We start from the raw sequence: 27,742 nt of genomic DNA, 5'->3' as shown, positions 1-27,742 counted from the left end.
TTACTAGCCAGTGTGTGAAAGCCTCAGGCACCAAGTTTGAGTGCGAGTCTCAGACCACAAAAAGAAAAAAAGGCAGATTGATTGTAGTAGAAATAATTCAGTTCTCCAAACACTACCATGTCCAGAGTGCTGGCTCTGTGTGTGTGTGTGGGGGGGTCTTCCTTTTGGTTGAATATGAAACAGAAATGTAAATACATATATATTCTAATTGACGTTATTATTGTTTTAGAGGTGATGTGCAGCGGCATGGGATTGTGGCGTAACAGTAGAGTGCTCTCCTAGCATGCATGAGGCGCTGGGTTGGATTCCTCGGTGCCACATAAATAAATAATTTTTTTTAAGGTAAATAAATACATCTTTAAAGAGTATGCAATGCTTTAGTAGCACAGAATGCTCTTGTCCTGGTCCTGAAGAGGGCTGAGAGGTGGTCACTGTGCCAGGAAGTAGCCTGTCCACTGCCGGTGTCCACTGCTTCAGCTCTGTGGAATAGCCACACCGCTGCTTGCACACAGGTACAGCTTCTAGATAGTGCAAATGCAAGGTGAGGCCCTAGTTTCTCAGCTGGGGAGTCTTGAACATGTAAGGCTTTGCTTGTCCAATGAGTGAAAACAGCCAGAAGGTCAGTTAGGAGTGGTGCTCGTAGGTGAGGTTGCTAAGTCATCTGTCGAGTCAAAATAGTTAAAGACAGGTAGAAAGGAGGGCAAGCCAGGTCATGGCTGGCTGAGGTAATGGGGCAGTTAACAGAGCCCTGCCCTAGAGAGGGGTGGGAGGAAGATCTCTTTCTGCACGACTGGCTGGGACTGGAGCTAGGATAGGGTGACCTGCATAGTGTGCTTGTTGTGCCATCACGCGCGTGTGTGTCTAGGGCCTGCTGTGATTGCTGTGCACACACAGATCGGAGGAGACGGTTTCCACTGTGTGTGGTTCTAGTGCTGTTGTCCCCGAGCTTAGTCCTGTGTCCTGCTCTCCAGGAGAATGAGTGGGGGAGAATGTCGAGACCCAAAGACATGACCAAGCCATAAAACAAGCACAGGTTCCTGCCCTGGGCATCCACAGTGGTGAACAACCACCCTGGCTTAGAACTTTCTTCCCAAAGGAAGCCCTACTTCCTTACTTTTACTACAGACTTGTAACTAGGTTATCGCCTCCCTGGAGTCTCATCTCATTACCTATCATGTCTCTTTGAAAGAACCAACTTTCCCTACAGGCCGTGGGCCTCCTCCAGCCCCCAGTGAGTTACCTTGAACAGATGATTTCAAATGTCTCTTCCACTGTGCGGTGCTAAGATGGTGCTAAGATGCGTCAATGCCCTGGGCACCCAGCCTCCTTTCCTCCTCTAAACAAACTTTAGTAATGTATAACTGACACATAGTAAGCCTTACATGCTTAAAGTGATCCTGCTAGCCATACGTTTATACTTCAGCTGAGTGAATAAAAGCCCATCCCAGCCCCCATCTTGCTCCTGGCATAATACTTTTATTTAGGGCTCGTTTGTCACTGGGTTCCTTCTGCTGAGCCAGGGCTGATGTAGGGTGGATCCCAGAGGAGGTTGACTTGCAATGCCAGTAACAAGATGGCCGAGGCTTGGCCTTGGGTTTGGGCCCTGGTGGGAGTAAGGGCTGTGTGTGGTAAGGTTCTGTTTCCTTGAGTGAGAAGAACTTCTGTGTGAGTAGATGGAAATGTGGAAGAAGTGTCCCTTGGAGTCAGGTTGTGTCAGGGAGAAAAAACCCCAACACACACATCAAGAAATGAGTGGCATTGTTAGAATGCAGTGACAAAAGGCATGTATTTGTGGGCTGGGAATGTGGCTCAGTGGAAGAGTGCTAGCATGCATAAAGCCCTGGGTTCGATTCCTCAGTACCACATAGCCACATCACAGAAAAAGGCCAGAAGTGGCACCGTGGCTCAAGTGGTAGAGCACTAGCCTTGAGCAAAAGAAGCTCAGGGACAGTACCCAGGCCCTGAGTTCAAGCCCCAGGACTGGCAAAAAAAAATGTATATTTGCAAGAAATTATAAGAGATTTTTATTTGACAGGGAAACTGCCTAAGAGGAAGGATTAGAAAGCCAATGCAAAATGATGTGACAAAGTTTGCTTTGCAAAAATTAGTTAAATGCATTCTGGCAGCTCTTCTTTGAAGGTTAAGTTTGATATTGACTGTTAGAGAACACCTAATTAATAATAACAGGAAAAACCTGCATTTAAGTAATATTAAGATTGTGACAAGCACTGTACAAAACCAAGAATTCAACGTGAACATTTAGACTTGATCTTCCAACCTGTGGCCCATTGTTCCCAGGTGGTGAAGCAGATAAAATACATTAATTAAATATTTGGGAAGCACTTTACCAGTTCTTCTTATTTATTATCTTGTGTGAAGTTGACATCTTGGCAATTTCAGAGAACAAAAGAATATGCAGGGAATTAGATTTGCTCTTCATTTTATCACTGGGATTATATCCAAATGTAATTTTCATGACTTTTCTGTCTGGGTCTGAAGGGCAGTCTGGGTAATGTGTGGTGTGTGTGTGCATGCGCATGAGTGCGTGAGCCTTGGTGTGTGTGTGTGTGTGTGTGTGTATACACGTATGTATGTCTGTATGTATATATGTATGTATGTATGTGAGCGTGAGCCCTGGAAAGGTTGGGCCAGATGACTCTGGTATGGGGCAAGGATGTTGAGTGAGACTGACAATCTCCTAAGGACCACACAGCAAATTCATTTTATTTCATGGGCTCATGGCTCCATGAGTACTGCTTGGCTGGTGGTTGTGGTTCAGACACAGCCACAGACCAATACTTAAATGAATGAGTGTATTCTAATAAAACTTTATTTATAAAGCCAGGCAGCAAGTTGGGTGCCGGTGGCTTACACCTGTAATCTTAGCTACTCAGGAGGCTGAGATCTGAGGATTGTGGTTCAAATCCAGCCCGGACAGGAAAGTCCATGAGAGACTCATCTCCAATTAACCACCAGAAAACCAGAAGTGGTGCTGTGGCTCAAGTGGTAGAGTGCTAACCTTGAGCTCTGAGGAGCGAGGGACAGTGCCCAGGCCCAGAGTTCAAGCCCCATGACTGGAAAAAAAAATACAACAACAAAACCGGTGGCAGGACGGATTTAGTCCACGAACTGTCATTTGCCATCCCCTGTATAGGAGGCTGGGTTGAGTTTAGATCCCTCCCAGGGCTGTCTACAGGGTGGTCTCCTGGTAGCCTGTGGTCATGTGATAGCAGGGTGGTGATGTGGTATGTGTGGTATGTGGGGATGGATGACCTAACTTTGGAGCACTGTGTGTGTGTGTGTGTGTGTGTGTGTGTGTGCCTGAGTGTGTGTCTGAGTGTGTTAACTATAGGCCAAGGTCAAAGACATCTTACTGCATTAGTGGCGAGGGGACGTTTCGTCTGATGGAACTCTGGACTAGTTTGAGGAAGACTGGCAGGTGACTATGGGAGCTAAAAAGGTCCCCCATCCTGGGACCCTTGATATCCTGTAAGCCAAGCTTTCCCTCCTCCACTGGCCACTAAACAGTCCCTCTGGCTCGGGATCTCAATCTGTTGTTCAGCCTGGATGAACTAACAGCCCCATGAGGCTTCCTTAGTTGACAAGACAACTGGGAGTTTCCACCTTTGGAGGGGTGCTCAGCCTTGGGGGCAGGGTGGAAGCTTTGGGGCAGGGTGTTGTCTTGAGAACTCATGATTTTGCCCCCTACTTGTCAGTCACTCTTGTTACTGCTGGGGTCTTTGGAGGATGGCATAAAAGAAGTCTACCTGCTGCCTGGCACAGAGGTGGCTCTGCACATGGGGCCCCCTGGTGGTCTAGAGTCGTAATGACCTCCCGAGCTTTCACTGCCTCACCTTTGATAGGGGCTGATGTTCGCAGACAAAAGTAGCTCTCAGGGGGCTGGGAAGGTGGCTCAGTGGTAGAGCGTTTGCCTCGCATGCATGAGGCCCTGGGTTCAATTCCTCAGTACCACATAAGCAGAAGAAGCCGGAAGTGGTGCTTTGGCTCAAGTGGTAGAGCGCTAGCCTTGAACTGAAGAGCTGAGGGACAGTGCCCAGGCCCAGAGTTCAAGCCCCATGACCAACAACAACAGCAACAAAAAAGAATAGCTCCCAGGCAGGCTGCACACCTGTGAGCAGGGTTGTGCACACGTGAGTCATTAAACCTTCGAGAATGCTCTGGAAGACAGTGGACACTGTTGTCATTATCCGAAGGTTGAAGTTGCCTCATAGTTTGGGTTTTCCAGCATTCAGGGAGAAAGTTTTGGCTTGGGAAACATTAAAGCAGGGGCGAAGTCAGAGACAGCATGGTGGCCAGAAATAAAGCTGACTATGGAGTACTTCTTTGTAGGAGTGTGTGGATTTTCTTTTTTATTTATTTTTAATTTTTAAATTTATTTTTGGTTGGTCATAGGGCTTGAACTCTGGGCCTGGATGCTGTCCCTGAGCTCTTCAGCTCAAGGTAAGCGCTCTACTGCTTGAGCCCCAGTGCCACTTCCAGTTTTCCCGGTGGTTAATTGGAAATAAGAGTCTCACGGACTTTGCTGCCCAGGCTGGCTTTGAACTGTGATCCTCAGGTCTCAGCCTCCTGAGTAGCTAGGATTACAGGTATGAGCCACCAGCATCTGGCTTCTTTATTTTTATTTTTTAACATGCCTTGAAGCAGGTGACGTAAAACTGTTGGCACTGCCCTATATCCATCACCAAGCGGTTCGGGCTGGCAGGGGCCTTCTGGCATGGTTCGCTGGCTGCTCCTTGTGTTGTCAGGATTTTCAATACCTTAAACTTAATAATTTCAAGGAAAAAATAATTGGAGTACCATGCTTTCTGGGTTTGAATTTAAACTGGTGACATAAGTGCTTCTTTGTGTATTCTAAATGCATGGCAAATGGTGAATCATTTGTTTCCCTATTAGAAAGCAGGGTTACAAGAAATCATGTTGGTTTCCTGCTGTCTCTCCATGGCTGGTGCTAGCAGAGGGCAGAAGAACTGCATATTGCTGGAGGAGCAAGCAGGAGCCCAGATTCAAATCCAGCTGCCACCTGTGAATTTCATGGGGCGTATGCACACATTTCCTTGCAGTAATCAAAGCTGAGTGGGTCAGAATTGTACTGTGGTTTATGGGTCCCTAGTTACATATACGCCCCCTTTAATCCTTATAACAAGTGTTTCTCTGGGAACCATTGATGCCAAAACTGAGGCTCAGAGAGGGTGAAAGATGCAAGGTGACTGGCCCAGCAAGTCACTAGCACGTGGTGTCCTCCAGCTCCACATTCGCCGCTGACCCACACTGCTCGTGTCTACCTAGCACCATGAGTACCCAGCCCATGTGTGTGGGTGTCCACATACCAGTTCCCACTTGCACAAATAGACCACCCTGGGGTCCTTCCCAGCAGGAGTGAGACATCACGACTGCTTGGCTGTGTGTGCTGTTTGGTATGAGAAGAGGGCTCTCAAGGGAGAAGAACAGTTTTGGTGCTCATAAAATTTAATGTTTTTCATTTGTTGTCTTTCTTTTGAAACTTGGACATAATTTATCGAGCTGTGGTTGAAGTATTCAGGAGGTCTCTGTGTATTCCTTCCAAAGGAATATGATTAAAGATGTACACCAGCCTCCCCTGATTTCTAGAAGACATTAGGGCATGACAAAGCCACATAATTTCAGAATTTACATCTTTTGTGAAAGTCTGTGCTTTTTCCAGTGCCCTGCAAAGTGAGTGGAAGCATAAGACTTTGAGGGTGAAGTGTTTTTCAGAGAAGCCACTGAGCTGGGGAGCGAGGGTTAGATTCGCAGTGTTATATAATCTACAGGGTCTGCCAACTGATCCTCCAGAATTATAATCAGCTGCCCCGTGGTGAACCCCTGCGCTCTGCAGACTGGCGGGTTCGGCAGTCAGCGCCTACCTGATTTAAAGACCTGCTCTGCAGGGTGGCGCAGGTGGGGGCTGGCTGGGAGGTGGCCTGGTTAGACCTGGTCACTCGCCTCATGCTGATGTCCTCGTCCTACCCTGGAGCCTCACTGTGCTGTCCAGGCTGGGCGGGCATCGCTCCTCCAGGCTCCCAGGGACCTCAGGCTTTCTGAGGTGCTGTTGATGATTTAGATTCCCACAAGTCAGGTTGCTTATGGAACCGAGCCCCCATCACTATCCCTAGCCCACAATGCTCATCGGATGAGTGAAGATGTTCAAATGGATGCCAGAATAATAACAGATAGATCAATGACAGCAGAATGGACAGCACAGCACAGCGGGCCCCCCAGGGACGGGGCTTGTGAGGGGAGGCTATGGTTGGTCCCCTCATTACTAGCTGAGACTGGACCCAGCCTCTAGCAGCCTGTGTCCCATACCCTGTCAGTGTGCAGATCAAGAGCATGAATCCCATGAGAGTGGCCCTAAATCAGGTGCTTGACACAGGTGGTAGAGGCTCAGTACACAAGTGCTGGCGTCTGAGACTTTTCAGATGTTGGAGTTTCTCTGAGGGAGGAACTCTACCAAAGATGGGCCCAAGGGTGGCGTGTGGCTGAGTGGATTCAAGGACGCTGTGTGGCGGCACTGGATCGGAGTGATTGTTTTACCGATGGCTTTACCATTTCCTCTTCTTTCTCCTCTTCCTCTTCCTCCTCCTTAGCTCCCGGCTCCTGGAGGCTGGAAAAGGCTTTTGGTACCAGGGAGGAGAAGAGGCCCTCACTGAGCTGCCATGGGCCTGGGGTCCTGGGAAATCAATAGTTATCCTTTGTGAGCAAGCCTGCAACTGCAGGGCTTTGTTAAGCAGAGGCCAGCAAAGCCTTTTCAAGTAATTCTTGACCCATTTATAGAGGCCTACCCTAACACAGTGCTTTGTGCTTGTAATGGGTTATAATTACAGCCACTGTGTGATGCCAGGTAAACCACATTATGTGCTCTGTACTCGCTTCTCCTCCACCTACCCTCCTTCAGTTGGCCCAGTTTTGGGGGCCATAGGTGGCAATCCAGGTCAGACTTGTGAAGCCAGGCGGGCTCGGCACGCCATGCCAGGGCTGCGAACATATAGAATGCAGCCCTGTGCTGGATGCGCACCGTCTTACGTGGAATGATTGCAGCCATCTGTGTGACCTTGGCCAAACGTTCTAGCCCCTATAGGCCTCAGTTTCCCCCCTGTAAAGTAGGAGCAGCACTAGTGCTTAGGGTAATATTCATGGTCTTGAGCCCAAGCCCCAGGGTTGAGACCATTCATAAGGTACATGGCTTTCTTATTTGCACAAAAGATAGCAACTGTTGCTATTACCACCAAGGTGACTTGTGGAGGAGATGGAAGTGTGGCTGGGAGGAGAGGGGTTGCTTCGAAGAGTGGACGGGACTTGAGGCGCACATGGAGGGGGCAGGGCATGGGTACATTGTCAGAACTTGCCCTGGCATGTTCCCTTCCCTCCTCTGTCACCTGTCCCCCTCCCCCCCCCGCCACTACAGCAGTCCAGGGACAAGAACAAGAAAGACCTGGGTAATGGAGAGATTTGTGTGTAGATAGGTAGAGCAGACTGTCAACCCAGTGTGTGCCCAATACTCAGTCCTACTCAGCTCCAGCACCCACCAACCCAGTGCTGCTTCCCACCCTCGACTGTCCTGAAACAAGTTGCATGCGTCCTTGCTCGTGAAGCAAAGAAGGGATGGAGTGTGCGAGTTTGGGTTTGGGGCAGATCTGGGAGAGGGCAAGATGATGGGGCCTCAGGTGCATAGCTGACCTGGCTCGGGCCTGCCTTGCGTCAAAGCCTGACCTTAACCCTTCTAACTGCCTCACTGCAGCTTCAGGTGCTTTGCCCCGGCAGGTGCCCACAAGACTGGACTCTTTGTCTGGAGGTTGACCGTCCAGAGCTCAGCCTGGCTACGGAGCAGAGGCCTGGGGGCTGTGAGATGTGTGTGAGACACTGGAGGGAGAGACGGTCTGGGGAGAGCTTGCCTTTGGGTTGTACCTCCGGGCATTGGGACACTGGGGGTGTGACCCAGGTGCCAGCGTGAGAGGTGACTTCAGGCAGACCACTGCGCCTGCGTGAAGGAAGGTCTGCTGCAGAGGGCTCCACACACGCTGACCGTGGCCCTGCACTTCCTGCTGGTTGCTGAGAATAAGGTGGTCAGAGGAGATAGAAAATTCCAGAGCCTGTGGCCTTGTGGCCTGCAGGAACTATTAGTGATCTCATATTCCTCTTCTGAGGCCTCAGAGTCCTGGATGTGTTTCTTGTTGTGCTGGGGTTTGGATATCGTTATCAAGCTCCTGTGCTTATGTAAAATGAAAGCTGTTTATACCAGTGGCAGGGCGGAGGCAGATGATTGTAAAAATGCTGAGTTTCAGGGGCTAGCTTGGTAACAGTGAACACTGCCGCTTAATGGTTAATTATTTCATCAATTTCTGTCTCCTCTGTTCAGTGAGATTTTTCTCCCCCACTCCCCGGTGAAAATGCAAGCTTTGTCTGATGTGGTCAAGTCCCTGTTCTGCCTGCAAAAGAGAACCAGGGTTTTGACAGCCCATGATAAACAGCACTTGAGGCTGGGATACGCCGATGTTTTATGTATTTATGGAAAACTGTTGTAGCTCTCTGGCTCTCATTGCAAAACAAAACAGAAACAGAACCCCCAAACTCTGGCTCAGTCTGGAAATGATGGTGCTGTGTATTGAAGGTTAGCATTTCCCAGGGTGCATTAGCAGGTGTTTAGGGGAGTCCTGCAACTGTGTATCTCCAGCTTGCTGGGAGGTAGATGGACCCCCTCTGCCCTGAGGAAGCTGGCACGGGGTTTATGGAATTTCCATGTGGAGGACTCTGATTATCAGTGATAGTGTGTGCGTGTGCACGCGTGCATCGTGTGTGTGTGTGTGTGTGTGTGCGCGCGCGTGTGTGTGTGTGTGTGTGTGTGAAAGGCCAAGAAAAGATCACCGTAAGCTTTTGAACCAAAGGGATAAGAAACAATACGGCCGTGGGAATATTAATTTTTGTTCTGCACAATGCGAAAAAGCTGGAGAAAAGGCCAGGTGCCTGCTTCTCCCTTTGTTAGCTCCCTTAGTCTTTGCTGTAGCTTAGGTGACATCTGCCTTTGCGCTCCCCGCCAATTGGAAGAGGTGGGGCACCACAGAGGGACAGAGCAGTGCCCTCGGATTGAGGGGAGCTCTCCGAGCAGGCCGTGGGAAGCGTGCAGATGACAGGCAGTCAGGCACTGAGCAAGCTTCATGTTGGTTGATTCACGTGTGGGGTTTGAACTCTCTGAAACGCTTGCTTCTAGAATGAACTCCATTCTTTCTCTCACTGATAAACGAGTCTTCATTCAAAAGCATGAATAAGGAGAAGCAAAAGCAATAGAAAAAAGCCCCTTCTGTGCCCTTTTTCCATTTATAAAACAAAGTCTGCCCCCTCCCCCTGAAAGGAGGGCTCCCTCTTGATCCCCGTGAGATGAGACCCAGGCTAGTGACCTCCTTCCCCCGCAAAGCTTCTGTCTATACCCCATTCTTATCCGGACACTATCACAGCTCCTGTGAAGTGCTTGCTACAAACGGCCTGACAAAATTACATATCACACATGGTGCAGTGAATGTGGGGTGAGTCTGGGATGTGGCAGGTGGGTGGGGAGGCGGTCTCTGGGGAAGGCAGGGCTGGAATGAACGTCTTCTTGACCTTGCACCCTGAAAGTTTCTCCTAAGGTGCTTTCAGGGATCTTCGTGTGGGGTTGTGGGACAGCATAGCTGGACGGTGCCTGATGTTCTGTAAATGTTTACATAAATCACAGTTGAGTAGCGTACACACTGATCAGAGGCTACGTGACATCCACTTGCATTTCTATTTACTCTGGATCGGCCAACAGCTCGACTCACTCAGTTTTGGAAAGCATCCGTGGCTCACTGCAGGCCAGAATGACTACATGTCGGTCCTCTGCTGGCTGTGACCTTGAGAGAGAGCTTGCGCTCCACAGCTACAGTGGCTTTTTCCATTAGGTGGGGGTAATGGTACCTACCTCCCAGCGCTAGCGGAGGCCATGAGAAGGATTTATCCTGACAGAGTGAGCAGGGACTCACGTAGCTCCAGGGCCTCAGGTCACGGTGGCCCAGTAGTTTATCGCCATCATCAACACTATCCTGGACAAGGCTCTGGCTCTGTGTCTTTGGCTTTTCAAAATCAAAGACCTGATGAACAGAGTGGCTGCAGCCTCTCTCATTGCGTCACTACAGGGGCATTCTTGGCAACCACTGTTCAGGTTGGCACAACAGCCTTTGTTTGCTCAAAGTATGCGTTAGTTAAGAACCAGAGCCAGTGGTCCAGAAGTGGTCTGAGCCTGTTGTAGTCTGACTGAACTGTGGGCTCCAAACTGTGAACTGAGCTCCAAAATGAACACCGGTGCAGGCTCTCATACTTGCAGTCAGCCTGCCACCATCTCCAATCCATGCCTCGCTGAAACCTGGCAGGAAGGAGAGGGCGGGAGAGCAGGGGTAGACACCCTGCCTCTGAGCCTGACAGCTCGGTGGTTGTCTGTTCCAGGTGGCGGAGATGCACGGGGAGCTGATCGAGTTCAACGAGCGCCTACACAGGGCCCTGGTGGCCAAGGAAGCCCTCGTGTCCCAGATGAGACAAGAGCTCATCGACCTCCGGGGACCGGTGAGTGCTCCCTGCCCACAGGGCTGGGCCCTGCCGACTGCCAGCCCCCTCTGTCAGTTTGTTCATGGTGCATCAAGAGGGTAGAAAAGCAGAGGAAGTGAAAGATTGCACATCCATGTACCCCCCACCCAGCCCTGGCCCACATTGAGCTCTCTTGCATTTTGCTTGCTGTGGCCCAAGGATAAAGGACACGGGGTGGGGCAAGTTCCCTTGCAGTCACCTGGTCCAGAACCGGCCTAGCCCCTCCCTTCGTGTTCCTCCACGTCACGCAGCTTCATCATCATGAGCACAGCCTCGCTCCGTGTTCCACTTCGGCTCCTCACTGCGTGCTCTTCTATGGACACACATACTGGCTGGCCACTTGGTTTGTTTGAAATTATTATTGTGGTTCTGGGATTCGAATTTTAACCACAGTACTGTTGACATTTAGGGTCATTTAATTCTTCAGTGCTGTGAGATCCCTGGTTTCCCTCCCTGGAGGCCAGTAATCACCCCCCCCCCCCCCGTGACAACCACAGATGGAGGCAGACTTTAGCACTTGTCCCCCGAAGGCAGAACTCCCTTGGTTGTGAACCTCTGACCCAGCTCATTCCTTTCCTGACTCTGCCCTTCTCCATTCAATGAAATGCCACACCGTGTTGTGTCCATCTGTGTTTAAGTTCTTTCCAGTATCTGCCATTATAAACATGCTGTCGGCATGCTCACACCGGGCCTCTTGCGCTTCATTTTAAATCTAGTTCACTATGTGAAAGACCCAGTGCCCCACGTAGGCAGGCATAGCCACCGCCCAGCTGGCCAGTGCTGTTTCAGGCTCCTGCCCTCTGCTCTCCACGATACTTAACTGGACACTGGGCATTATTTAATCCATAGTCCCCTTGCCACGGATGTGTGAAAATGTGGAAATGTAAATACTCTACCGTAATTAGCCCTATCACCACTTCCTTTATGTCAGCAAATACCACTGTTCAAATGCCCAGGCCGCTCAGTGTTGCGCTCACGATCCATGTGTGGCTCACATATTGTAATTGGTTGATGTCTCTTTGGTTCTTTTTTCTTTTATATTAAAAAATGATAATAATAGATACACAGGATAAAATAAAAAAATGATAATAATAGATACACAGGATAAAATGTGTCATCTTAACCATTTTGAGGGTGCAGGCCAGTAGTGTTAGTATACCTTTCCTTCTTGAACCGAGTCTCTGTCCCCCTGCCATCTTTAGTCCCTTCCTCTCCCTCCCCAGCCCTGGGCACCCACCATTCTGCTTTTTGTGTCTGTGGATTCTTTCTGTTCATAGGGTTCTCCCGCGTCCTTCTCATTTTTATCTCTTGCATGCCCATGGAAGACACTAGGTCATTTGCATCTCTGAAGTGCTGTTTGGCATGCTCCTCTCTTTCCCAGAGTTCCTTAAATTCACATTTGCATCTGGATCCAGACTCTGGTTTAATTTTGACGACGATACAACTGTTGTTGGGGTGTACACGTTTGCCATCAGGAGTCACGGACGGTCTGCTGTCTCTCTTTTTGTATTGTCACTTCCCAGGTCCATGACAGGTCAGTGTTTCTTCCGTGGCTGTGTAGCTGAGACAGGACAGTGGGGCTGAGGGGTCCTCGTGAGACTCTCCCATATCCCTGTCCCACCCAAGGAATGCCAGCCCACTCCGCCACGGGCTGTGCTGTGACAGGCAGGGGTGGAGCAGGAATTCACTCCCTAGCTTCGGGTGCTTGGGCCAGCAGGTGTCTTCCTGTGCCCTTTATGCTGACTGACTGGTTGCTGTTGGCTCTCACTGTGGCTGCTCTTGCTCATTGTGACGAAGGCAGCCAGCCAGCTCGTACCGATCCCTAACTGCTGATACTAATAGCTGCTGTTCCATGAGTAACTACTATCTGCCACAAGCGGACTGAGTACCTTCAAGCACAAGCACTTCCTATGTACCTTAACTGTAGTTACCACTGTGGTCCTCATGGTGCAGAAGAGGAAACTGAGGCTCAGAAACTTAAGCAACTCAATCAACATCCCACAGTGAGAAGTGACAGGATCTGGATCTGACGTCAGAGACTGTTTTTTTTTTTTTAAAGTACCAAATTTGAGGGATTCTTGATAAACCTTATTTCACTCATGCTGAAGAGTCAAGCAGTTAAAAAAGGTATTCAGTGAGAAGTTGGTGAAAAATAAATCATAAATCTCCTCCTCCCTGATGCCCCTTAGTTTTCCTATCCAGAGGCAGGAAGTGCTGCCGGTCTTGGGGTGATCTTTCCAAAGGAATGATGACTGAGAAAGCTGCCGCACTACCTGCTTCTTTCTTTTTTTTTTTTCCTCATGGAATGCCACTGTGGGCCCCAACCCCAAGCCCAACCCCGAATCTCCTCATCCCTTCCTCAGGAAGCCTTCCTGATCCTAAGGCCAGACTTTCCACATAGCACATTACTTTACATCTCTCTCTTTCCCTATCTCGGTGTAAGTTCCATCATGTCATCACTGGCAGCCATCTCATTCCACTAGGCAAGTTCCTTGCTTCTTTCTGCTTCCTTTGAATTCTGGTGATTCACGTGGTAGATGCAGCGTGAAGGTGGGTTGGCTCCTGGGATGGATCTCTGCGGTGGCATCGGGTTTCCCTTGGGGTCATGACGTGAGCGCACCGTCTCCCTGTGCTGTGCCCCTTCAGCTTCAGCCCCGATGCCCTCCAGGGCCATGATGTCCACTGCTAGGCAGGTGCACTTGTCCTGCATTCTTCCTGGCAGGTTGTGATGTCCAGAAGGCTAGGACAGGGAACACACTCATTAAGGACCTTTAGGCTGTTAGAGTTTTGGGGTGGTGGCCCCCAGGGGACCCTCTTGATCTTGTCACTTTTGCCTCAGATCCCAGGCATCTCAGGGCCTTGACAGCCAAGGTTAGAAGGAAGGAGGCTGTTTCTAACTCAGTGTGAATTCTGGAGCCTTCTCTTCCTCTTCATAGCCAGAGGCATCTTCCATTGGCCTCTTTTGCCTTCATTTCCAGTTGGCCTGACTTTCAGACAAAGGAAACGGAAGTGAACTTCCAGCCTGTGGAGAGTGTTTCCATGACTGAGGGGGCCAGGACTGTGTACTCTCTCCAGAAACCTCAGCCCCCTCCCTGTCTAGAGGGAATAAATATGGCATCTGCCTGTGGGAGGTGCCGTTGAATCTAGGCTCTTGGCGCTGGGCACATGGTGAGGGCCATACCTCTTTCAGCTCTGTTCGTCTTCGCTAAACTCTGTGTATGTATTAGAGGCTCAATAAGTGATTGCTTGTGGTGACTTCATTTTTATAGAGTAGAGAATGACTGCACAGACCAAACGATAATTAAGAATAAGGACAGACAGGACAGAGGAGGATACTCCTAGGGGAGGAACACAAAGGTGCAATGTCGCCAAGCCTCTGATCATATAAAACAATATTTATCAAAAAGGAATTTAAAAAAGGAGTAAGACAGGAGCAGACACACAGATTTCTCTCAATAGCTCACATACTGTAAGCTAGGTTACTTATTTTATAAAGGAGAAGGAATTTGGGATTAAGGGTTGCATTTTTTCCCTTTTCTTTCTTTTCTAATACAGGTATTTTTAGGGCTCTCTTCTCATTATGTTTCTCCCTCTGGTATAAGATGTGAATTAATGCAGAGCTTTTTTTTTTTAATCTTTGTGCACGATTTGATTATTCTCTGGGAGAGCAGCACCTGGTTTGAATAATAAATAGAGGCGGGGAAACAGAACTCGCAGGGCAGCAGGTGGAGGTGAGTTACTCTCACAGTGAACTGAAAGCAATGACGTTGAAAGCCAACAGCAAGGCAAGTGGTGAACCTCAGGTCTGTTCCCCCTGGGTACAGATGTGTCTACACTATATGTGATACAAGGTGGGCTTCTCTTTTTGTCTCTTTAGTGGGGTCTGTTTCTCTGACCCAAGTCCTATTTTTGGTCACTTCACCTTAAGCAGGAAGGACAGCCTGTTTGGCATGATTTGAGGTCTGAGGTGTTGCCGGGGTGACCCCCTGCCTTGTCCCCTCCCCTGTCTGTGTGCTCAGGACATCACCCTTTGGCAGCCCTTTGCTGAGGGCTTGGTCTGGTATGCATGTGACTCCTTCATCCTCTAGACAGTCCTGCATGATGGACCTATTAGATTCATTTCTCTGTGGAGCAAGTTGGGGTACAGAAAGACTTGTGCTTCACCTGAGGCTTAAGAGTGCTGAATGTAAACACAGGCTCCCTGACCTTATCCCCACACTCTCCCCTGCTGTGATTCTAGCACAATTCAGTGTTTGTCAAGCCCCCAGCTTCCACCCAGCCCCTCGTGGACTCTCGCCTGCCCCTTGCCACGCAGTGGGCTAGTCTTCATCTGTGTGTCACTCTGCCTCATCACTTTCTGTGCTTGCCTGGGGACTGCGAGCTTCCCTGCCGCGGGGAGTGTGTCTTCCCGTCCCTCTTCTTAGAGTCTGGAGTATGTCACTTACCTGTGTGTCCATGGCAACACTCCACTCACCAGGACGCTCGATTGTGCAGGAAAATGCCCTCCTGCCCTGCTGGATGGCAGGGACGTGCTAATCCCCGCGGTGAGCAGCCCGTGCTTTTCACGGGATGCCTTCTTTCCACTGCCGGGCTCAAGCTGGGGATGCGGGAGACAGGGAAAATCCACTCTGAAGTTTTATAATAAGGTGCACTTCAAATAAAATGCTCTTTGGACTTTCTCGGTATTTTGAAGTCTTTAGAGGGACTGATCTCATTTTGGGGCTGGCACTATTTAAGTAGAAGAGCTTAATAAGAAATGTATTTTTCAGCTGCGTGGCACTTGCCGGATATCTGATGATCAAGTGCCAAGTTCTCTGCAGTCCCACAGCACTCTGAATGCCGCATTCCAAATTCTAAGACACCGTTTTCATTTTGCACTTGGACACTCATGTTTTAACCGTCTACCGTCTTGAAGCCGATTATTCTGAAAAGTGCCATTTAAAAGAGGCTACTAAAAATATATCTCACATAGAGGCTTAACTCAGAAACATTAGTTCTTGACACAAAAATCATCTGAAAAGATGTTTGCATAGCCCACTTGAAAACTTCCTGTGCTCAGGAACAACACAACGCCCCATCCCAATCCTAGCCATGTCTTTCTGAGCATAGGCAAGTGCCAAGAGGTCATGTGATCTTGGAGGTCAATGCTAATGCTTCTGGGATGTAGGAATTACTGGATTTCATGCCCCCCTCCCCCCCACCTGTGATGGTTCTGTATTAAATCTCTGCCCCTGAGTTTTACTCCTCAACTTGGGCAGCTGACTTCCACTGGGAGCTCTCACAGGCTAGTACCAGGTTTGGATAGATGGAGTCTGATGTGTAGTGTTAAAAAAAAAAGTATATTTCCATTGAGATGAGGATTTTGTGTTTCTTAGCAAATACAGTGTGCGCAAGCTTCGCTTCTAAGCTTGTCCTGCCTTGATGCAAGTACGAAGCATGGGCCAAGTCCAAGATGATTAAATTTCCAAACTCCCTGGTACAAATGACTTTCCTGAGAGTGGAGAGAAGGGTCTGAATCCAGGATGTGTGCCATCCATCCCCAAGGTTTGACTGCATTTTGGTTTGATGTAGAGACACACCCGACTAGGCCAGTTTGATTCTTGGGAAGATGGGCCAGGATCATGAGGCCACTGTGACATTTTACCTTTTGTCTCTTTGCTGCTCATCACCTTCCTGCAGCAGGAGTGGCAGGCAGCCACAGCCAAGGTGCTCTTAGCACTCCTAGGCCCTCTTCTCCTTTTATTATCACCCAAGTCCTGTCCCACATGAGCTCATTGTCTGTCCTTCGGGCTCCATCTGACCCAGGTGCACAGACTGGATTACTCAGAATCCTGAGCTCATGACACTTACTTGTGTTGGTGCCAGTAAGTCCTGCTTCCATTGATTTAGTAAGTGCACTCTGATTTTACCCCTTATCTCCCATGGACACTGCTTCCAGACCTAGAAGTAGGATCTTTTGTGGAGTGCATTGTTTATCTTGTTGCTAGTAGCATGAAAAGAGCCTGAGCTTCAGGTTCAGGCTACTTGTACTTGAACTCAGATCTACACCCTTGCCAACTGACTTTGGGGCCACCTGAACTGCGCCTCCATGTTGTTATGCCACATCTATGAAACTTACTTGTAATGAATGCTACCCCAAGGATTTGATGAGCAAATATGTAAGTAGTGTGGCGTGGTGTGTAAGTAGTGTGCCTTCTCCCCCAGGTAGCAACTGCAGTGATTACAAGACCCTGGGTTGCTTTGTTTTTGACTAGGGTGTACGATTGGCAGACTGGTTTCTCAGTGTGGGGTCATTGCTGTGGATCAGGATCCTGTGACTGGGGCAAGCATTCAGGACTCCTGTTGGATCCAGTCTGGGCTGCTCTCCCTTCCAAGGTGGTCAGACTACAGCAGTGTCCTTAACTGGTCCATTCTTCATCTTAAAACATGGGGTCTCCCTAACTTCTTCCATTCTTCTCAAGCATTGCCTGCTGGCTGAGACGTGTTCATCTCACTTTTCCTTTAATGTTTTCTGTTTTTGCCAAATGACATACAATAATCCAAGGGCACATAATAGCTACACGATTAGACTTGTACAAACTCGCTAACTAAATATATTATACTCACTTATTCTCTAATTCAATAAGGAATTTCTTCTTTCCATGTTAATAGAGTTCTCTTCTGATTAGTCATACTTTCCCTACCGTAATTGTATTTGACTTTGTACATCTTTGAAAAAGATTACTTCCTATTGAGTTTTTTTTTTCCTGAAGAATAAAAGCTTATCTTGATTTCCTTCTCTCCCAAACCTTCATTAAACTGGGTCTTCTGAGCTGAAAGTGGCAGTTTGAGCAGCTTCCCAGACTCCTAACAGCCTACTCTGGTAGGCTCCCTCATCTCCTTGAAGTGAACTTACATAACCTTCTAGCAAAGCCCAGTGCAGATTTTGCTGTGTGTTCCATGGCGTTTGATTCTCTGGACTGCCAAGGGCATTATGCCTAGATGTCTTACACAAGTTTATGGGCTCAGACGTGTCTTAGAAAAGGGATCTCTAGGGGCTGGGAAGGTGGCTCAGCGGTAGAGCGCTTGCCTTGCATGCATGAGGCCCAGGGTTTGATTCCTCAGCACCACATAAGCAAAAAGAAAAAAGCCAGAAGTGGCTCTGTGGCTCAAGTGGTAGAGTGCTAGCCTTGAGCTGAAGAGCTGAAGGACAGCGCCCAGGCCCAGAGTTCAGGCCAGAGTTCAGAAAAGGAATCTCTAACTTAATTGTAAAAAGCCAAACTCTTGGTTGGTCTTGATGAGTTCCTTTGGAGATAGGTGACATCTTGGCATTGCCTACCTTCAAGTGTTAGTGAGCCACAGCCATCTTGCCCATGAGCTCTGCAGAGCTGCTGCCCTGGTTTCTGTGGGAGGTGATTTAGTTAAACATTATTTGAGTGGTCTTCTCCAAGGATTCTCAAAAGCTGGGAGCAAGTCTGTACCAAGGCAAGTGACCATGGTTTAAGAGGTAAATGATGTTGCCAGTCTGTCATTTGAGATCTGACTTAGCCAAGCATTTGGTGACGTGGAATGTTGATAAACTGAGATGAGCTTTATTCTAAGTAAAGTGGCCTTTTAAAAAAATTCTGGCAACCAGAAGTGTCTTTGCCAGCCTCTGTCTGTATGTGTGTGTCCTCAGCAGACGTGACCTCCCTGCCCTGAGAGAGCATAGTTCCCAGCTAGCTGCTCTCCCCAGCGCCTCCATAAGCTGCAAATATTTCCTAGTACCTAGGGTTATAGGCACGAAGCCACCTGTGCCCAGTGACGCCTGACATCTTTATTGAGCAGAACTTAGTCACTTATTACTTACTGATAAAAAGCAGTTTAAAATTAGGCCAGTTTCCCCCTGGCAGGGTTGTTGCTATCTGCCTTTCCACACAGGGTCCCACTGGTAAGTTCCGAGGACACACCCTCGTGGGGGGTGCCATCCACTTCACCCCACCATAGCTGCTGCTATTAAAACAAGTTCAAGATACAATTAATACAGAAACGCATTCCCAATAGGAGCCTCTGGCCACCACTTACCTACCCTTCCTTCCATTCCCCATCTCCTCAAGGATCTCTAGTGCTTAGCCTTCTAGATCTTTCTCTGAGGATAGCAGGGTACTCATTATGGTGGTATTACAGATCTTGGTGTCCACACAGGCATTAAAAAAAAATCCTCCCATCTTTCACTGGTAATTTTCTTATAAGTAAGACTTAAAATATGCCCACTGAGAGGGGATGGGCAGAGAGACTGGCAGTTGCTCTTGGGTGTTTAGCAGTCCCTGGTCTTCTGCTTACCATGTCTGGTCTCAGTTTCTAAAAATGGTCCATCCACATGGACACATATATTCTGCCTAAACCCACAGATAAAGTATCTCCTGAGTTTTTCCTGAAAACACTAGCTTCTCTACCATATTGTTTTCTGTCTTGCTTTGGACATTCCCTGTGGGCAGAGAGGCTAAACAGCCTGACTCTGCCTGCCTGTTTTATGTAACTGTTTCTCACTTGTATGTATCTAGCTTGCACTTCAGAAACTGGTGCTGCAACAAATGGCCCTATGGATTTATCTTTGTACATATGTTATCCAAGTAACTGCATTGCTTGGAAAGAAAGTAAGCATCCATTCTTACTAAATGAGGTCATTTTCTTACATTCCTCATTCCCTTGCCTTACTTCCTTTAGCCTGGATATTCATCCATTTCTCTTGTTTGGATGTCTGTTCATCCATCCATCCTCTGGGAGCATTGCTGAGCAATCAGGTGTGCCTGATCTTGTTGTGTGCTCTGAAAATACTGCCCCTGAGGTCCTCACAGTCTTTAGGGAAAATACAGAAGTCTGATAATTGTCCCAGATTTTGGCTGCACTCTGGGTAACGTGGAACTCTTTAAAGCTCTTATCTGCCAATTGTTTACTCTCAGCAATGAGTCCTTGACCTTGATTGTTTTTAAAACCACTTGGATCTGGAGCCTCTAATTGGATATTTGTAAAGCAAACAAATTAACAGTGACAAGCACGGAACCCTGGATGTGGTCCAGACCCTGTCTGGTGCCCCCCGGTGGTGAGGACAGTGCAGGCCGACATCTCGATCAGATCAGCAGGGACTCGGGTCCCTCCTTTGGCTTAGCCACCCCAGCTGGGTGGGAGAAAGATCTGTGTCCCTTCACACCTTACTTCACAATAAAAAATGAGGGCAGCTGCACACAGTGGCTCTCATCTGTAATCCTAGCCACTTGAGAGGTAGAGATCTGGGGACCAAGAAGGTTCCAGGCCAGCCTAGGCAGAAAAGTTCAGGAAGTCTTAATGAATGGCGTAGTGCAATGGTGCAACTCTAAAAGGAACTTGGGGGCATGGCTCAAATGGGAAAGTACCTGCCTAGCAAGCCTGAGTTCAGTCCCCAGCACTGTCAAAATAAAATAAAGAGGAAGAACCGAATGGCCGAGTATTGGTGAGGTGGAGAATGTGGTCATGTTGGGCAGTGAGCACCGAGTGCTTGAGGAAGGCTGTTTGGAAATGGATGATGAGAGTAACTCTGGCAAATGCAGGCCTGGGAGCTGTGCCAGGGCTGGGACTAAGTTTGCTGCCCCCGTCCTGTCTCCTTTCTGCCTTTTTTTTTCCTTTGCGCAGTGAATCTGGGAGCCCTATAATTAGATGAGAGAAAATAAGATTGGGTTTCTTTGGTTCTTTTTATCTCCAAACTAATCTCGCCACGCCTGAGGATTTTGAATTTGCTACAAAGCAGTTTAAAAATTGATGGACAGTTCGGTGTGGAAAGATAGCTTACATTATGATTCATTCATTTAATCAGTACTTACAAGGTGGCAAGTGCTAGACACGGCTGCTGGGTGCCATGTGAATGGGGAGAGGCACTGCCGTTCTCCAGGCCTGCAGATAGGGGGCGCATCACAGACACGCATTGTGGTATGGTTTCAGACCAGGACGTGTCTGTGGAGGGTGGGTACGGCTGGGGGTCTGTTTAGCTACGTGGCCAGGGAAGGTGCCTCCTAGAGTGAGAGTCCTCCGGAAAGTGCTCCCCCTTCAGAGATGCTCCACCACCTAAGGTTGTAGATATGAGCTTGGGTTACCCCCTTGTCTGGGCCTCCCCAGGGCGAACACAGGACTCTGCATTGAGAAGGAACATCTCTGGACTCTGGGCCTGTGTTACTTACTAACCACATGGCCTTAGGCTCCCTTTGTGGGTTCTGTTACCCTGTCAGATTGCTCAGCTCAGAGGTCAGCACACAGCTGTGGTGGGGCTGGCCTAATGACCAGCCTGGTTCTCGTCTTTGAGCCACTGGGACCTGATGGCTCTCAGGAACTTACATTCACCAGCCAGGTGACCCCACAGTCCTGAAGGGAGCTTCTCCATCAGGAAAGCGGGGGCTCATTGCAGAAGCTCTTTGCTCCTGGCGATGTTGTCCTTATAAAGCCTGCCTGTCTTCCTTCACTCCTCTTCCCTGCTCTCACCTGTGCCCTTTGGGGTACATGAGGTCAGAGCAGATTCAAGGGGCAGCCCCCTGGAGAAAGCTCTTTTCACTTCCTGCCAGGAGGGAGGCTGACATAGAGGAAGTGGCGTGCTGTCCTGACAGCCCCTGACCAGGCCCTTGGTCCTCACACTGCGTCCATGAGAACCATCTCTAAACCAGGCGTAGCGTCTCCACTCAGAGGAGAGGAGCAGAGGGAGCCTGAGTCCTGACTGTGTGCTGTGGACTCAGTGTGCACACACATGGGAAGAGTGGGGTCCTGGGTCGGGTGCGTGGCTCCAGAGCCCAGCCTCATCCTCTTCCCGCTTCGTGTCTCTGTAAGCTTGAAGCAAGGTCTCTCTGGGTTTCTGTGTCTTAAGGCAGCACACAGGTTGGAAAGATGATGTAGGAGAACTTGCTTTACCTCATAATATGGTACATACTCAGGTCAGCGCAGAGTTGTATCTGTTTGTTGTTACTCAGTGCAGAAACGTGCAAGGGAGGTAAGTCAAACTCCTGCGACTTTTCTCTGAGTACCAGTCCATGGTCCTCTTCCTCTGTTCATTCTAGCCACATGACACCAGCGGCTGTATGTTACTGTCAGGGACCACACTGGACATTTGCAGTCATTTTTATTAAAGAAAATAGACCTTTTACCCAGCATACTCTGGGGGATCTAGTATTTTTTTTTAAATTTTAATGGGTGGCCTCATCCCTGTGGCAGGGTGCTAGGGTCCAGGGCCGGCCTGCACCCCCTGGGCTCTTGGATCTGAGCCTTGGGGTTCACCGCTGTGGCCTTGTGAGGCATAACACACATGACAGGGTCTCAGCTCTCTGTGCTGGCACCCCAGCAGCGCGGTAGCACACACCCTGCACTTACACTGCTGATCTGTCTGAGAGATTGTGTCAAAACAGCACTGAGAAAGCCAGCTTGCTCTTCAACAGCACCTTTGCAGTTTTCAAAGCAATTCAGAAGATCATGTTTTTATCGTACAGAAAAATAGGAAATGAAAACGCGCCTTTTCCCACTCTCTCCATCTGTTATTTGTGATAGCCACCTTTACTACTTAACTACATTTCCTTCCAGGATTAGTGTTAGGCCCACACCCTTGAGAATGTGTACACACACATGTACAAATGCACACACACGTGCGTACCTGTAAAATCCACTGAAAATTTTAACTTGATTGTGTTACAGAGACGTGTCTCAATTACTTGAACCATTTGTCTGTAGTTAGAACTTTAGGTTGTTTATAATCTTTTTGTTCTGTAAGTAGTTGGGATAGGAGAGATAGAGAAGTGATTTTTTCCCCCCTGGAACTAGGGTTTGAACTCAGGGCTTAGGTACTGTCTCTTAGCTTTTTTTTTGCTCAGGGCTGGTGTTCTACTAGCTCTTCAGCTCCACGTCTGGCTTTTTGGTGGTTAATTGGAGATAAGAGTCTTACATTCTTCCCTGCCTGCTCTAGTTTCTAACTGGGATTCTCAGATCTCAGCCTGCTGAGTAGCTAGGATTGCAGGCATGAGCCGCCCAGCTCCAATTCTGATCTGATCACATCAAAAAGAAAGCTCATTCCCTGGGTAGAATCACATCGCCCTTTATTGGGTATCTGCCAGCACTGGGCACTTTACATTGTGATTGCAAATTCTTTCACAGCCCTGGTCTCCTCTCAGGGGAGCCGAGGTTGGGGGATGGGGGTTCCTGGAGGTCACGCATTGCTTTCCAATGCCTTCACACTCACCTCCAAGGGGCGTGGTCAGGACTCCCAGGCAGCACTGGAGGGGGACCAGAGTGACCCTACTTTGCTTCTCACCCAATGACCCTCCTAAATCAGGAGCAGCATGCTCTGCCTCACATACCCCGGGAGGGGGAGGTGTATGGGGTCATTTGGGGAGACATTGGCTTTTGTGCTCACTAGTAGGTGTGTCTGTGTGTGTTGCCCATTATGATGACAATGGATACTCTTTCCATCCCACATCTGATATCTTGCATCTGAGATCCCAATTAGTTCTTTAGAGCTCCGAAATCACAAGCTTCTATGGCTATGATTATCTCAATAGGATTACCAGCCCTTCTCCGGGAGGATAATTGAGATCGCACACAGCACATCTTCTTCTTACTGCCACAGAGTCTCCAGCCACCCCCTCCCAGTCTCCCATTGTTCTCCAGCGACTGCTGTTCACCTCTTTCTGAATGGGGACCATTTGGGGGTCATGAGAAGCGTACATCTTCTGTCATTATGCAAACCATGGCAGCCACTGAGTGTTTTCTCTCCTCTCTCTCCCAATGATAGGTACCCGGAGATCTGAGCCAAACATCCGAAGACCAGAGTTTGTCAGATTTTGAAATGTAAGTCTGTGTGTGTACTCACGAGGGGTTCTTTAGGACTAGGACTGTGTTGCTGGCCTGTGTCCCCACAGACCCTGGGCTGGGAAGCAGAGGCCAGTATGATATCAGCCCAAGGCCATGTGGTTGTAGAGGAACTAGATAGAAGATCACTAGGAAAACAAGACTGTCAACCGGTCAGGCACAGCAGATGTATTTACAAAGCACTGCACCACATAACCACAGAATATACCCTGTGTCAGTCAGCTATCTGTTACTGTAACAAAGTACTCCAGGCAATCATCTTTAAAGAGAAAAGGTCTATTTGGTTTCATAGGTTTCCATCCATGGTCAGACCCACTGCTCTTGAGCCTTACTGAGCAGCACATCGAGCCTGGGAAAGGGTGGTCGGCAGAGGCAAAGGCAGGAGCCAACAGGTACAGCACTGTCTTTAGGCTGTGTGTGATTTGGGTCTAGGAAGGAAGAAGTGTGCCCGTGAGGGTGCGTGGATGCTTGGTGACTTGTCAGGTTTCCAGGCTTCCCATACGACAACATCACCATGAAAACCCTTGACTGTGCCCTACTCAGGCCCTGTGGGAGCAAATCAGCTAGTGCAGGCAAGAGCACCAGGACACATACTGCAGGTACTCAGAATGTCGTTCTCTGTGTGTGGTGCTGGGATCGAATCCAGGGCTTGCACATAGTACCTGCATAGTTGAATTTAACTCTTGGTTTGTATAGTTTTTGGGGAAAAGTCAAAAGAGGGCATTTGTCCCTCCACCCCAAGCCACTGCCACTCTCCTAGTGTGAAAGCAGGACTCTGGGGGTGAGGTCAGGGCAGTGAGGGGCAGTGCGCTCCGTGGACTGCTCCAGAAACGGAGGGGTCACCGTGAACCGCCCCCCCCCCCCGTGTCCTTGAGCACATTTGTCATGGGCCAAGGTCACTGGTTGGATAGAACAGAGGGGAAGCTATCCAAGTGGCCCTCAGTGTAGGCTCAGGAGTCTGAGTGGTAAGACTTAAGCTTGTCCCTATCTGACTGTGTGCTATCTAGATCACTGGGCAGAATGTCTCTAGGGACAGACTTGTGTCCTGCCCATATCCTTTCCTGTGAGTAGAAGTAGTGAACCCTGCTCTCTGCTCCCACGCAGATCCAACCGGGCGCTGATCAATGTCTGGATCCCATCTGTGTTTCTCCGTGGCAAAGCAGCTAACGCATTCCACGTGTATCAGGTGAGTGCCTACTCTTCAGGAACACGTCTTCACTGGGCCCGGGCACACCTATTTGTCTGCTAGGCCCTGGAGCTCTACCTCTCAGTGGCGGGAGCTGTCCAGCACTGGAGAGGAAGCTGTGGGTAGCCGTCAGTCAGTTATGCTGGCGGAATCGGGCAGGACTTCCTTGTGTGCCCTTTGTAGAAGCTCAGCTTGGGCTGCTGGAGCAAAAGTGGGGATTTGCAGTGAAAAGCCAGGGGTGGGTCATGCTGGCTCTGCAGTCAGGTCCGGTCAGATCCGGAAGCTGTGGCTGACATGTGTTTTTGTTCTTGACTTACTATCTGTGCGCTGATGGATGGTCCCCCAGCAGCCAGCCTGATGAGATGGCTCCAGTGAAGACCAGGCTGGCTATTCTCTCATGGGTCTCAAGTCCTTCCCTGAGCCTTAGAGCTGGGCTATGGGCTTCTCTGTCTGGCTCATGTGACCCTCACTGGAGCTGGGATTGGGGCCACGTGCTTGACAGTGGAGGGAGGTGGTACTCCAAATGAGATCCAGGCTGTGCTTCCTTTCAGGGGATTGTTGAGGTAAGGTCTCACCGTGTAGCTCAGGCTAGCCTAATAGTTGGGATCTTCCTGCTTCTGCCTCTGGTGCTGGGACTTTGGGTGTGTAACAGCGTGCTAAGCCACGCTCCACTTGTTAAAAGAAGGGGCAACAGCAGCTTGACAAGCAGAGGCTGTTGACCCCTCTAGGGGAAGCCCAGCTTTTCTTCTCTTTGACTTTCTGCTGTCTCTTTCCCTGCTGCCTACTTCTACGGTGGTCTTTCTCTTTCTTACTGTGGTCGGTTGCTTGTTGCACCCATGCATTCTGGAACTGCTAGTTTTAGCAGACTCTGGTCTGCTTTCTTGCTTCGCGCGCGCGCGTGTGTGTGTGTGTGTGTGCACGCGTGCGCGTGCGCGCACTCATGCGCATACGTACACACATGCTATATTTCAGGTAGGGTCTCCTACTTTTATTTTGGCCAGCCTTAGGCCCTGGTCCTCTTACCTGTAGCTCCAGCATAGCCAAGATTACAGATTCACACCACCATACCTGGTTTATTTGTTGAAATGGAGTCTCACCTAGTTTTACCTGGGGCTGACCTTAAACTGCAGTCTTCTCGATCTCTGCTTCCTTCATGGCTGGGCTTATAGGTGTGAGCCACCTTACCTGTCCTTTTGAATTACAATAATTTTCATGCGATTTTGTCCTGGGTCCCCCGGGCTCTGTGAAAAGCCAGGGTTTGTTGGCATTTTCCTTAGTGGGAGAGACTCCATGGAGAAATATCCTCAGCTGTCAAGATCCTCTCCCCAGAGAACAGAGTGGTGAGAAAGGACTCACGGTTTAAATCTGTGGCCTCAGGTAAACCCAGTTCCTACATCTGTAAAATTCAAGTGATAATCCTGGTAAACTTATTGGGAGATTAGACACATATAGCCCTCAGTGGATACTCATGCGCATGTCCTGCCTCCCCAGCGATCACTCCGCTCAGCCTCAGACAGAAGCACATTTGTGAAGGTTACTTAAACCTAATGGCCAGAGGAGCAGGAGTCTGGCCCTTTTGTGGATGGATGTGTTCAACCCAGAACGCATTAACAAGTGGCTGGCAAGTCCACATGTCCATGATGCTCTTGACTGTGGCTTAGAAGAATGAGCAGTGACAGATTTCCACATCTCCTCTTCTCTGGGTTTCCCTTTTTATCCCAAACCCCTAGAACAGTGACAACACAAATGGTCTTATTCAAGCGTGGGAGAGCTGGGAGGTGTTGCCTGGAGGACTAAAATGTGTGAGGCGTCTTGAGCTCCTATATTTCCTCTTTGGAGATGCAGGGGGCCCTCATCAGGGTTGGCTTTACGTTGTTGTCGTCGTCGTGTTTATTTCTGCACTGGCCTTGCAGTTGCGGCACAATTCTGTTTTTCCATTCTACGTGGTGACAGACAGTTCCCTTCAGAAAGAATTCTTTTAAGTAAAAAGCAAGTGAGTCAGCGTGAAGCAAAACACGAGATACTAGTGAAAACGGCTCCGAGGGAAGGGTGGTGCTCTGTGGAAAAGATGGATAGATTAAAAATTAATAGTGATGGTGAGAAACAAGCCGCAGTGTCTGGTTGCTGGTTCGTGTGTGTTGTGAACATGAGCTGTATTGGCCCTGGCACAGTGCTGGGAGGGGAGACTCTCTGCTGCCCCCCAGTTTTGTAGGCCAGGCAGTAAGGGCACGCACATTGTACTCTGTCACAACTTCAGCCCAAAGAGCAATTCCAACTCGTTTGGAGACCCCTCCTGCTTACTGCCTGGGGATAAGCTTGAGCTTCTCTAGTAGCATCTGGGGCCAGTGTCCTCCTAATAGAGGTCTCCTTCCTCGCATGGACACCCCCTCACACCCCTGGGATGGCAGGTGGCAGGCAAACCTGCAGCCAAGACTGGCATTTTCTGTTTTACTGGCAGATCCTCTGCAGTGCTCACCACATTAGTGTGAAGCCCACCAAACCACAGAGCCAGGTCTGAGGTGGTTTTGCTTCGGGAAATGGTGAGAGCAGGCACTGGTTTCCATCAGTGAGGCCCTGGGAGGGCTCCAGGGCCGCTCCCTTAGAAGAGACTGTTTGAGCAATGTCAGTGGTCCTGAAAACCTGCCTTGAAGGATGGCGTAGGAACTATACTCCCCAGCCCCAAGAAACGGAGCTGATTCTCCTGCAGCACAACTCTCAGCACTGGAATTACTCTGGAATTGCTGTAGGCAAAGAGAATTCTAGTAAGAAGGGCTGTCCGTTCACAAGGCTGCACGTAACCTACTTAAAAAGAAGACTTGCTGGGCACCAGTGGCTCACACCTGTAATCCTAGTTACTCAAGAGGCTGAGATTGGAGGATTGAGGTTCAAACTAGCCCAGGCAGGAAAGTCTGAGACTCTTTTTCATTGATGAACTTCCAAAAAAATTGGAACTGGAGCTGTGGCTCAAGTGGTAGAGCAGTAGGCTTGGGCGAAAATGCTAAGGGTCCACTCTCAGTTTCTGAGTTCAAGCCCTAGGACCAGCGTGCGCGCGCGCGCGCGCACACACACACACACACACACACACACACACACACA

The 27,742-nt window shown here is 49.2% G+C and overlaps 1 protein-coding gene across 1 annotated transcript in view; it reads left to right on the top strand.

Moving 5' to 3' along the window:
• Snx29 (sorting nexin 29) overlaps positions 1 to 27,742 on the top strand; it is a 177,355-nt gene that overhangs the window by 107,631 nt on the left and 41,982 nt on the right. The window contains exons 12-14 of the mRNA XM_013011677.1: positions 10,492 to 10,608; positions 23,384 to 23,439; positions 24,565 to 24,646. Of these exons, the coding sequence (XP_012867131.1) occupies positions 10,492 to 10,608; positions 23,384 to 23,439; positions 24,565 to 24,646 (255 nt within the window). The remainder of the gene's footprint in view (positions 1 to 10,491; positions 10,609 to 23,383; positions 23,440 to 24,564; positions 24,647 to 27,742) is intronic.

The sequence above is a fragment of the Dipodomys ordii genome, unplaced genomic scaffold, assembly GCF_000151885.1.
Source record: "Dipodomys ordii isolate 6190 unplaced genomic scaffold, Dord_2.0 Scaffold14, whole genome shotgun sequence".
Taxonomy (NCBI): Eukaryota; Metazoa; Chordata; class Mammalia; order Rodentia; family Heteromyidae; genus Dipodomys; species Dipodomys ordii.
Note: the sequence above shows the minus strand (reverse complement) of the source record. Positions and strands in the feature narration are given on the sequence as shown.